We start from the raw sequence: 12,405 nt of genomic DNA, 5'->3' as shown, positions 1-12,405 counted from the left end.
CGCAACCATCGTCTTTATCAAGAGACATATATTACATAAACAAATAACACGCAAAAACGACAAGTATCGATTTTTATCACTCTTGTCACCAATGTAGTTTATCGATACTTGTCGTTTTTGCGTGTTATTTGTTTATGTAATATATGTCGTTGATAAAGACGCGGGTTACGTCGAAAATTTGAGTTTTAAATAACCAACAGTGTCGTGGTCTTTTCAGTGCTTTTATAAATTTCTTTACTGGCCTTGTATCTTCTCAGATCCGACACTTTCAGAAAGTAGGGTGTTGTTGGGTTTTTGTGCTTTTATATATATATATATATATATATATTAGAAAATGTTCTTATCAAGAACCATTGGCCATAATTAGCCATGCTAATTAATATGCAAGTATTCCAATGTAGCGCAGATTTATATTCACTTTCTAAGCATGCAAGGTGAAGATAACAACAGTGATCAATTTCATAACTCCTATAAGCAATACGAAATAGATAGTTGAGCAAACACGGACCCATGGACACACCAGAGGTGGGATCAGGTGCCTAGGAGGAGTAATCATCTCCTGTTAGCAGATATAAAAACTTATCAACTTTTATCTTTTAATTGTAACTTCCATGGTTCCAGGGAAAAGCAATACATGTCTTAAATGATCTTAACAATGAATTAGGAATTTATTTCTCTTTATTCTGGTGTTTGTATGTTAATACTAATGATGTAATAAACATTGATAGTAAACCACTCTTTTTCATATTATAGTCCATTTCAACACCTCAACAATACTACATATTTCTTGCAGCGAACCCATGCAACCCCCTTCCAGCTCCTAGTAATGGTGCAATAAGCTGTGCATCGTGGGTGTATGGCCAAATGTGTACAATGCAGTGCCAGGAGAATTTTGATATTCCGTACGGGACTAAAAGTTCTGATGGTGTATCTAATTTCAATGGACATTTTACATGTTCGGAGAGCGACGGAAAATACCATCCATCCAACACTGTACCAAACTGTACAGGTAAGTCTTATGTAGTTCAATCAATATTAGAAGACATTAACAAGATGTTCAATATTCTGTTTTCACTCAAACCATTTATAATGGTACACCAGATAGGTACATTGTATATCGTATGGGTAATATTAGTTATGTAGTCACTTACAGGGGTTATACCGAAATATATGGGGTTCTATATTTTTTCCAAGGTCCCCATATATTTTCGTATTACCCCTTTAAGCGTCTATATAACGAATTTATCTCGTCGATGATTGTATGTATACTTTTATGAAAGGCATATTGACATTATTCATTCTTGACGCTTTACTACATAGCAGAAACATTAAACCTACAACAACGAGATAAAAACAAGTTTTTCAACAAACTGTAAATTTAAAAATACATTCATTTGTTAATAGTACTTTAAAGTATTCTTACCTATGACGTTATGATATGCGCTGACTAATTTTTAGGGAGAGAATATAAGTATTCTCACGACGTCATAGAACATATATGTGGACAGTAAACCACGTGGAAGGGGGTAAATTGGCAATAATATGGATATACGATGTTCCCGTTGAACCGACCAAAGCTTGAAATTGTCATTGAAATATCCCAAGTGATAATCATAATTCGGTTAAGTATGGTAAATAAGAATGCACTTATAATATATATTATTTATGTAATTCCCCGACTTTTTTTCTTAATCTCGCTCTCCCCAGACTCTCACTCTCGAGACTTTGCACGAGCGAGAGTCTGGTATGATATTTTAATTTTGAGACCAGTAGAGGGCGAATGGCTACTCTTGATAAGTGTATATGTTGTTTTGTTCGTTACAAAGCAAACAAAGATATTCTATTATGTGTTGAATCAAAATCTCTTTTAATAGCATTGCAATCTTTAAAATTTCGTCTTTCAGTACAATCTTTGACACTATATCAAATAACGACCCGCCTCTTGGCGGCCTGTAATATACAAAAACAACAGTACACCCCGTTTGCAATAAAACACCCGATAAAACTAAAAAAAATTAACCAAGAAATTTACATTGTTAGAAAATAATGCGTGAATATAGTGCATATTTTTAATTAAAGAAACCCATGAACTCGTTCATCTATTTAGTCGTATAACTACTTTTCTGATAATTTAATGGTTGGTTAAAAACTGTTACAATAATGATTATATCATTCATGTTTAAGAAATTGAGTGTTTGAATTACAAATCGCACGTCAGAATCTTGTATGTTTTGGCATTCAAAAACACGATAACTGCTAAAGCAGCTAATGAACAAACAATTGTGGCATCCATATGGACCACAGAGTTTTCAGTGAAGGTATGTAGAGATCATCTCTATTGTTTTGCTGATTTTGTCACTTTTCTTTTACATACGTGTTATCTTTAGAGTCTTGCTTCGCTGACGGCCCTTCTGTTGGTAAGAGGTATAATACAATGTACATGTATATAATATTAGTGTCAGCCAAAGGAATTTTAAGATTTTTATCAGAGATAGGATACTATTTTTTTGATATACTGTAGATCATTGATACAAGGATGCATATATTCACAAGACTTGACTTTCGCGAATCATCATTAATTGTTTACATCTTCTATATGTAACAGGTTACCGGCGAAAACTATTTTTTGCGAATGGCTAGTTTCGCAAGATTATGCGTGAATAATGTGCTCGCATATAAATTGTGATTATGCGGTTATTCGTTTCTCCAGAAATTAGAAATGTACGGTTCAGCGCTCTTCCAAGTGAATTTTTCTACTACGCCGGAGACTGCACTGATGAGGAGACATTAAAACAAATTAAAGAAAACTTCATCTCCTTAATGATACAGCGACAACAAAGTGGTTGGGCGGGGGCTTGTCCAAATACTACGGAATGTAATGTGAATAACACAGAGGTTATATGTGGACCGACATCAGAACGACGTAGGCGATCTGCAGACGATACAGACATCGACTTGGATTCAGTGACGAATAATGTCCATAAAAGAAGTTTGAATGAAATAAAAGTAAAGTTTTTCGTGATTACTACTTGGCAAAACTTAAATCCGTCAATAGAAACATTTCTTCATATGGAAACTATCCAGCAGAATATATTTGGTGTTATCAAAGAGTCTGCGGAAAACGGAGCACTCAATGTTAGTGGGTTGTCTCCAGAGATGAGCTCTTTTTCTTATAGCTGGAGTGATCCTGGATGTCCAGATGGAATGACTGTAAGATGGACGACAATGACCTGTGGTAAATTAATTCCTGAATAACATTCTATGTAGTGATTATATGAGTTGTTTGATGATTTATTTATTGTACAAGGGGGTACGACATGCAGATTGATTCTGTATTCATTGATGATTTCTTTCCACTTAGTTCCTTGTGCTATTGGTACTTACCTCGACAAATCAAATCCGTTGGACCCTAAATGCAGAAACTGCCCAAGGGGAACTTACAAAGATAGAGAGGAGGATGCATTGTGCACTACCTGCCCTAGTGGAATGTCCACGCTGGACGACGGAGCAGAGTCTATAACGGAATGCATAGGTACTCACGTTTTCATCTTGACAATTTCAAACGAAACAACAATTCATTTAAATTGATTTTGAGAAATATGTAATCGTTTATAGAAAAATGTTCCAAAGGAGAGTTTTCGGACAACGGTTTAAAACCATGTAATGTCTGTCCGAAGAGCAGATACCAAAGTGAAGAAATGTCGACATCGTGCGAGGAGTGCCCTCTTGGAAAATCGTCAAATCCAGGAAGTATTTCTGTGAACAATTGTTCGGGTAAGCTAAATTTAAATGTATGCTATTTTGTCGTGAATGTATCTATTATTTTCTCCTTCTTTAACAACTCGTTTGTAAGTGAATGGTAACTATCGTTGATACCAAAACAGCCATTTGATTAAGATATTGTCCATGCTCTCATACAAGCTGTCTGCTCAAAACCCTTATATTATCCTAGATCACATAGGAAGTTAAAAACATGTTGTATTAATACTTTATATAACCTCTAAAGGATCAACATTTGTAACTCATACAATATATGTATTGTCTCCAAACTGTCGGTTACATACACAGAAATGTGTATCGGTTCCCTTTCCTCACCGACTCCGTTGTACTCCTTTCGAAAACATACCAAATTTGAAAATATTCCAACATTTAACATTTGGAATTTTAATTGAATTTGTCACAAACTAAATGGTATGCTCATGAAAATGTTTGCCCAAAGACTTAGAAAGAATTCATTAAAACTCGCTACATTTGTTGTTTTAATTTTCTTTTCGTTGCTTGCGGTGAATGACGGACACATTAGGAACACACGTTTCTTTAATATTCACACTTTTAAAGAATCGCAGTCATATATAGTGGTTGTAAGATGTGGTAAATTAAAATGCTTTTCGTGAAAAACACCTTTACGGATAATTTTCTACTAATATGCATCATTTATGTTTTGGACTATTTAGTCATTTTATGAAATGTTTTCGGTGTAATTGAATTGATTTTTACTGTAAATTTTCAAAATCGTTATTTTATGATACTGAATTGGGAACTACTTCGTATTACGTGTATGAATATAGGATATTCACATGATGGAGATCTGATATAAACATGGAATCGGAAGTACGATAGAACTTGGAAAATAAATGTTGAAGACATACTTATCGAAGTGCCGGTGGGCTATGGAAAGAGCCTACTATATCACCTGTTGTCAGAACTTTTAAAGGGAAAGAAAACGAGAATAACTGTTATACCATTCGATTAAATCGTCCCGTGATTCCAAACGTGACAGAGATATATGTGAAGTTTGCAAAACGCGCACTCTTGTGCAGAATAAAACCGGTTACGTGCATCGATGTCATTGCGAATCTTTTTTACCAGCAGGACGGATAAATTTTGGAAACTCTGAAGTAAATAAAAAAGGCACCGGTGTCAAATCCATTGACATCGATAATGGCCATGTCATCAATCTGTAGGTAAACCTGTACTCTAAATAAAAAATCGTTTGAAATGATTTATTTTATAAATATGCTGTTAAATATAGAAGGCAATTTATTTCTGACATGAGAGAATTTTTCTCAGTGATCGATTTTAAAATGTGATCGGATCTACAAATATTTCCCAAGGTCTGCAGTACACTGACGCTATCATGCTACTCGAATTCTTTGAAGACATACTGCCATTATGAGAAAACAGCTAATGGATGGGGTTATCCGCGTCAATCGACAGTGGTTACGCTCCTTTATCAAAATTATTTGAATTCATTGAATTATGTTGATTTAGGAACAGTGAATTGTGAGACAATATATGGCTATTGTGACTTCCTTTCTTGTAGAACTTATGCAAACAAAAGACAACAAACAATTTCGTGAATTCGTAAGATCTATGTTTTTGAAATCAAGAGCAAACCAGAATGTGTTCCCAATACTAATAAGCACCTGCAGATTTTATATGTCTTCCTTTAATCACTTTTATTAGATGTACTCTATCTCGACTTTTCTGTAGTTAAAGACGATTCAAATTTCGTGTTATATTGCATATTATGATAAATGCATTGATAGACAATACGTTTCATTTCAGAATTTGATATCATTTTCTCGAAACATGGGGACACCATCTTGTTTGACAACAATCACATCAACGAGACAAACAAATTCGCAGTCTTTGCTTGGATTAATCATGCTAATTGCAGTCTTACAATAATTGACGGAAAATTGAGTTCTTGGCCGCTGAATATTACCTACGGAAAAACTGTCTGTGTGGAGTTATCTGGGTACATACATTATACAATTATGGACTGTTTAGCAGGGAGGCATCACGACTTATCAAGTCTTAGTAGGGTTATCACCTGAAGGCGCCTATGCGCCCGAGGGTGATAAACCTATTAAGACCTGATAATTTGTGATGTCTCCCTGCTAAAAACTCCATAATAGTTTTTTAATCCTGAAGAATCTGAACGTTAAAAAAATTATCACACTTTTATTGACTTGTACCATGTATCTTTTTTCATTAAAAACGTCAACAAATTTGTAATAACTTTCTCTGCAGAAAATTCTGATAACTTTTCATTAGCTTTCGAAGGGTGAAATCAATGTTACCCTCAACTACATACATTATTTTGTTTTACACTTAATGTCATACATTTATTAGATATATATGTTAACGAAAGCAAAACATTGAGGTTTGAGAAAGTTAAACGAGAGAAAGCTTTCAATTGTGACGTCACAGTAGAATGACGCAAAAACATAACGTCAAACGTAAACATTTCGTAAGGTATTTCAAGACAAAAACGTAAACATCAAGTGAAATCCAAAATTGCATTAGAATGGGAATATTTTTCTTCTCGATTGTTATTTGTGACCGTTAATTTTGATGCTGAAGTTTATTATTAACAATCCCTCATATTTTCAATTATCTTTTAAGAGCTCTCTCGCTTGTGCCATTAGAAGTTATCTTCTAAAGGGAGACAACAGAGTTATCACCCTGTGCGCGAGGGAGACATCACGAATTGTCTCCCTCCACGTGACCAGCCCTCGGCCAATGAAAATGACTGCATTATTCTGAAGGATAAAAATTAATATTGTACACCTATTGACGTTTTCTCGGTGAATGTGGTGATTTAGCTACCTGAACAGTACAGTATTCATTAAGACAGGAGGACAAGGTGAATATTGTAAGTAAATGTAGCTAAAAAATTGCATTAACTAGTTTTAAGTTAGCAAAATATAATGGAAAAGTATATATAAAAAAAAATAGTATAGGGTATACCTCGATGGAGTTGCTCCACTATCTGTACACGGTTAATCATTTCAACTATTCCTCATTCAAACCACACAATAGTTGGGTACAACTGCACAATATAAAGTTACACATTTTTTCAATGCTTGCCCCATTTACTCACCATTATCTCGTTTTTCATAATTACTTTCTTATATCGCTATATTTTTCTATAACTTGTTTAAGAATAAATGCTTGCAGTCTTTATCGTGTTGCTTTGAAATGTTTTAATATGCTTTGGGGTGTTAAAATTTATAAAAAAGCAGTTTATGAAAACGGTGATGATAACAAACAGTCATCAATCATATGTTTTCATGATATAATGTATTACTGATACCTTATCAAGCGTTTCTTTCAGATACAAAACAACATTGAACATTACTTCCGAAATTCATGACTGGCACCATGTAGCAATCGTCGTGAATGGAGACTCAACAACGATAAGTGTCTACATCAACGGCAAACTGGATGTCTGGCAAAGTGTTCCTACTCTAGCAAATGTTAGTCTTGCCGGAACGTTTGCTGTTACCTTGAATGAAGACTCGCCAACAGGTCGGCTATGTACTTTTCTTTACAGGGAAAAATGTTTAGAAGTCTTTAACTAAATCATTTCAAAAGAAAAACAAATACAATTCTATAGTTATCTCAAAATATTTCCAGACATCTAAATAGACACGCTATAATTGAAACAGATAAATAGTTTCTATTATTAACAAATACATCATAACTATCATGATTAAATGTGTCAACAAATGCATTTGATATCATTACTTTTAGTTAAATTTGTAATGTTTTTGTATTCGGTGTCTTTACAAATTGTAATAATAGCCGAATGAATGCGCTGCAATTATGAACAATGCGCGTATGAATCTTGGATAACTATGGCACATCTATCTGAACAGCTGAGAATTTCGACAGAAATGAAAGTAGAATGCTACACTAACTCGCTTCATGAAATATGCCAGCAAGAAGCGTTACCGTCCCATACCCTCGTGTATGATGAAAAATGAAACATTTCTTAAATATCTCACTTAGTTAGGATTAATATATTTTGTCAGATATCTTCATCACTGGATATCAGGTATATCAAAATATTCCTTCTGAGGACGAAATTGTAAGGCAATCATCATCATGCCATTATACCAGGAATGACACAGTCCTTTCAATGGGAAACATAAAATGGACCAATTCACATACCCCCAGGACTATTGTGCCCAGCCAGTGTGACAGTAAGTTGTCTGCTGATTTTGCTCTTCGAGAATACTGTTTAAACGATGCATTTTGTTTCACGTTTCATAGAGCGTTTTCAAAGAAAGACTAGTGTATCAGATCCCCTAGTTGTAATTCTCTCCATAAACGTATTTCAAATGCAAAGAAAATGCTTATGTTTTAGATATAGATCATTGCAGTCCAAACCCATGCAATGGTCATGAATGCACTGACAGAGTACGACGCTACACATGTCATTGTACTAAAGGCTATTCTGGTGAACATTGCGAGATTTCAACTGACTACTGCAGGGATACGCTGTGCAAAAATGGAGGATCGTGTCAGAATAGAAATAATACCTACACTTGTTTGTGTTCACAAATGTATAAAGGAAAGAACTGCGAAATTCCTATTGGTAAATTTTCATTTTACGATTCAGTAAAAATATTAGCTTGCGAAAGCTGACTCTTTCTGATGGAAATTTGTCCGTTGTCTGATCGTCCGCCTGCCCGAAAATCGGTTTATTTCAGACGGCTACATTCTGCAATATTAATATTTTGACCTTTTTGATTTATTCTCATCAAGAACCACTGGATGCATATAAACAGCTTCATGTATAGACGGTCGGATTTTATGTGAACAAAGAACCACATCCCTTTTGCATGCAGAAATTATTAAGAAACATCAAATATAGGGTATAATTATGTTTAAGAATGTTTCTCTTTAAATCGTTTCAAGCACCACTGCGCTTGATAAGCGAAATGTGTGAATCTAATGTATTCGAGTTGAACCCCCTTTACCAGGATGCAGTAGTGTTTTAAAGATTATAATTGAAATATACTTGATTTATTGATGATTGTTTCCATATGTTTTGAATTTTATGTTTTCTTATACAGTGTAGATCTAGGTAGGGTGTTGATATTGATAAATGATACGAATGGGTAAACTATTTTAGTGAATGGAGGCTGGAGTGTGTGGACCGAGTTTTCCGACTGTTCTATGTCCTGCAATGGAGGTCTGCGAACACGATCACGTGTTTGTAACAACCCGTCCCCAGATCCTGACGGTCTGCCGTGTGATTCTTCACAGTCAACACAAAGTATACCATGCAACACGGAGACGTGTCCCAGTAAGATGTAGTATATTGAGACATGTGCCAGTAAGATGTAGTAGTATATTGAGATGTGTTCCAGTAAGATGTAGTATATTGAGATGTGTTCCAGTAAGATGTAGTATATTGAGATGTGTTCCAGTAAGATGTAGTATATTGAGACGTGTGCCAGTAAGATGTAGTATATTGAGACGTGTCCCAGTAAGATGTAGTATATTGAGATGTGTTCCAGGAAGATGTAGAATATTGAGATGTGTTCCAGTAAGATGTAGTATATTGAGATGTGTCCCAGTAAGATGTAGTAGTATATTGAGATGTGTTCCAGTAGGATGTAGTATATTGAGATGTTTCCCAGTAAGATGTAGTATATTGAGATGTGTTCCAGTAAAATGTAGTATATTGAGATGTTTCCCAGTAAGATGTAGTATATTGAGATGTGTTCCAGTAAGATGTAGTATATTGAGATGTGTTCCAGTAAGATGTAGTAGTATATTGAGACGTGTTCCAGTAAGATGTAGTATATTGAGATGTGTTCCAGTAAGATGTAGTATATTGAGATGTGTTCCAGTAAGATGTAGTATATTGAGATGTGTCCCAGTAAGATGTAGTATATTGAGACGTGTGCCAGTAAGATGTAATATATTGAGATGTGTTCCAGTAAGATGTAATATATTGAGATGTGTTCCAGTAAGATGTAATATATTGAGATGTGTCCCAGTAAGATGTAGTATATTGAGATGTGTTCCAGTAAGATGTAATATATTGAGATGTGTTCCAGTAAGATGTAGTAGTATATTGAGATGTGTTCCAGTAAGATGTAGTATATTGAGACGTGTGCCAGTAAGATGTAATATATTGAGATGTGTTCCAGTAAGATGTAATATATTGAGATGTGTTCCAGTAAGATGTAATATATTGAGATGTGTCCCAGTAAGATGTAGTATATTGAGATGTGTCCCAGTAAGATGTAGTAGTATATTGAGATGTGTCCCAGTAAGATGTAGTATATTGAGATGTGTCCCAGTAAGATGTAGTATATTGAGATGTGTCCCAGTAAGATGTAGTAGTATATTGAGACGTGTGCCAGTAAGATGTAGTATATTGAGACGTGTCCCAGTAAGATGTAGTAGTATATTGAGACGTGTGCCAGTAAGATGTAGTATATTGAGACGTGTGCCAGTAAGATGTAGTAGTATATTGAGATGTGTTCCAGTAAGATGTAGTATATTGAGATGTGTTCCAGTAAGATGTAGTATATTGAGATGTGTTCCAGTAAGATGTAGTATATTGAGATGTGTGCCAGTAAGATGTAGTATATTGAGACGTGTGCCAGTAAGATGTAGTATATTGAGACGTGTCCCAGTAAGATGTAGTATATTGAGATGTGTTCCAGGAAGATGTAGAATATTGAGATGTGTTCCAGTAAGATGTAGTATATTGAGATGTGTCCCAGTAAGATGTAGTAGTATATTGAGATGTGTTCCAGTAGGATGTAGTATATTGAGATGTTTCCCAGTAAGATGTAGTATATTGAGATGTGTTCCAGTAAGATGTAGTATATTGAGATGTTTCCCAGTAAGATGTAGTATATTGAGATGTGTTCCAGTAAGATGTAGTATATTGAGATGTGTCCCAGTAAGATGTAGTAGTATATTGAGATGTGTTCCAGTAAGATGTAGTATATTGAGATGTGTTCCAGTAAGATGTAGTATATTGAGATGTGTTCCAGTAAGATGTAGTATATTGAGATGTGTCCCAGTAAGATGTAGTATATTGAGACGTGTGCCTGTAAGATGTAATATATTGAGATGTGTTCCAGTAAGATGTAATATATTGAGATGTGTTCCAGTAAGATGTAATATATTGAGATGTGTCCCAGTAAGATGTAGTATATTGAGATGTGTTCCAGTAAGATGTAATATATTGAGATGTGTTCCATTAAGATGTAGTAGTATATTGAGATGTGTTCCAGTAAGATGTAGTATATTGAGACGTGTGCCAGTAAGATGTAATATATTGAGATGTGTTCCAGTAAGATGTAATATATTGAGATGTGTTCCAGTAAGATGTAATATATTGAGATGTGTCCCAGTAAGATGTAGTAGTATATTGAGATGTTTCCCAGTAAGATGTAGTATATTGAGATGTGTCCCAGTAAGATGTAGTAGTATATTGAGATGTTTCCCAGTAAGATGTAGTAGTATATTGAGATGTGTCCCAGTAAGATGTAGTATATTGAGATGTGTCCCAGTAAGATGTAGTATATTGAGACGTGTGCCAGTAAGATGTAGTATATTGAGATGTGTCCCAGTAAGATGTAGTAGTATATTGAGACGTGTCCCAGTAAGATGTAGTATATTGAGATGTGTCCCAGTAAGATGTAGTAGTATATTGAGACGTGTGCCAGTAAGATGTAGTATATTGAGATGTGTCGCAGTAAGATGTAGTATATTGAGATGTGTCCCAGTAAGATGTAGTAGTATATTGAGACGTGTGCCAGTAAGATGTAGTAGTATATTGAGACGTGTCCCAGTAAGATGTAGTATAATGAGATGTGTCCCAGTAAGATGTAGTAGTATATTGAGAAGTGTCCCAGTAAGATGTAGTATATTGAGATGTGTTCCAGTAAGATGTAGTAGATTGAGATGTGTCCCAGTAAAATGTAGTATATTGAGATGTGTTCCAGTAAGATGTAGTATATTGAGATGTGTCTCAGTAAGATATAGTATATTGAGATGTGTCCCAGTAAGATGTAGTAGTATATTGAGATGTGTTCCAGTAAGATGTAGTATATTGAGACGTGTCCCAGTAAGATGTAGTATATTGAGATGTATCCCAGTAAAATGCAGTATATTGAGATGTGTTCCAGTAAGATGTAGTATATTGAGATGTGTCCCAATAAGAGGTAGTATTTTGAGACGTGTCCCAGTAAGATGTAGTATATTGAGACGTGTCCCAGGAAAATGTAATAATATATTGAGACGAGTCCCAGTAGGATGTAGCATATTGAGATGTGTCCCGGTAATATGTAGTAGTATATTATTGCTAGGCAGATACGGGTACTTAATTAAGCTATGCAGGAAATAATGGTGATAAAAATTTACATCTAAAAATGTAGAGAAATACTAATTATAAATTGTATAGTATGTAATGGGAAATGCTGTAGGCTAATTTGCTTTCAAATCAATATCTTCATGATGGAGAAAAACGTTTGTATGGCTACGTAAAATTTTCATTAATATCAAAATGAAAAAGTATATAAAATATGTTACGATAATCTAAAAAAAAATCCTATAAAAATACAAAATTAAGAGGAGGAT

At 34.7% G+C, this 12,405-nt stretch overlaps 1 protein-coding gene across 1 annotated transcript in view; it reads left to right on the top strand.

Annotated features, from left to right (window-relative positions):
- The window catches only part of LOC125652081 (sushi, von Willebrand factor type A, EGF and pentraxin domain-containing protein 1-like), a 61,304-nt gene that overhangs the window by 36,691 nt on the left and 12,208 nt on the right, over positions 1 to 12,405 (top strand). The window contains exons 11-19 of the mRNA XM_048881045.2: positions 794 to 1,009; positions 2,711 to 3,235; positions 3,362 to 3,532; positions 3,616 to 3,774; positions 5,569 to 5,761; positions 7,124 to 7,317; positions 7,824 to 7,994; positions 8,159 to 8,389; positions 8,930 to 9,103. Of these exons, the coding sequence (XP_048737002.2) occupies positions 794 to 1,009; positions 2,711 to 3,235; positions 3,362 to 3,532; positions 3,616 to 3,774; positions 5,569 to 5,761; positions 7,124 to 7,317; positions 7,824 to 7,994; positions 8,159 to 8,389; positions 8,930 to 9,103 (2,034 nt within the window). The remainder of the gene's footprint in view (positions 1 to 793; positions 1,010 to 2,710; positions 3,236 to 3,361; positions 3,533 to 3,615; positions 3,775 to 5,568; positions 5,762 to 7,123; positions 7,318 to 7,823; positions 7,995 to 8,158; positions 8,390 to 8,929; positions 9,104 to 12,405) is intronic.

This window comes from Ostrea edulis, chromosome 5, assembly GCF_947568905.1.
Source record: "Ostrea edulis chromosome 5, xbOstEdul1.1, whole genome shotgun sequence".
Taxonomy (NCBI): Eukaryota; Metazoa; Mollusca; class Bivalvia; order Ostreida; family Ostreidae; genus Ostrea; species Ostrea edulis.
The sequence above is the reverse complement of the archived record's forward strand: the minus strand, read 5'-3'. Positions and strand labels throughout refer to the sequence as shown.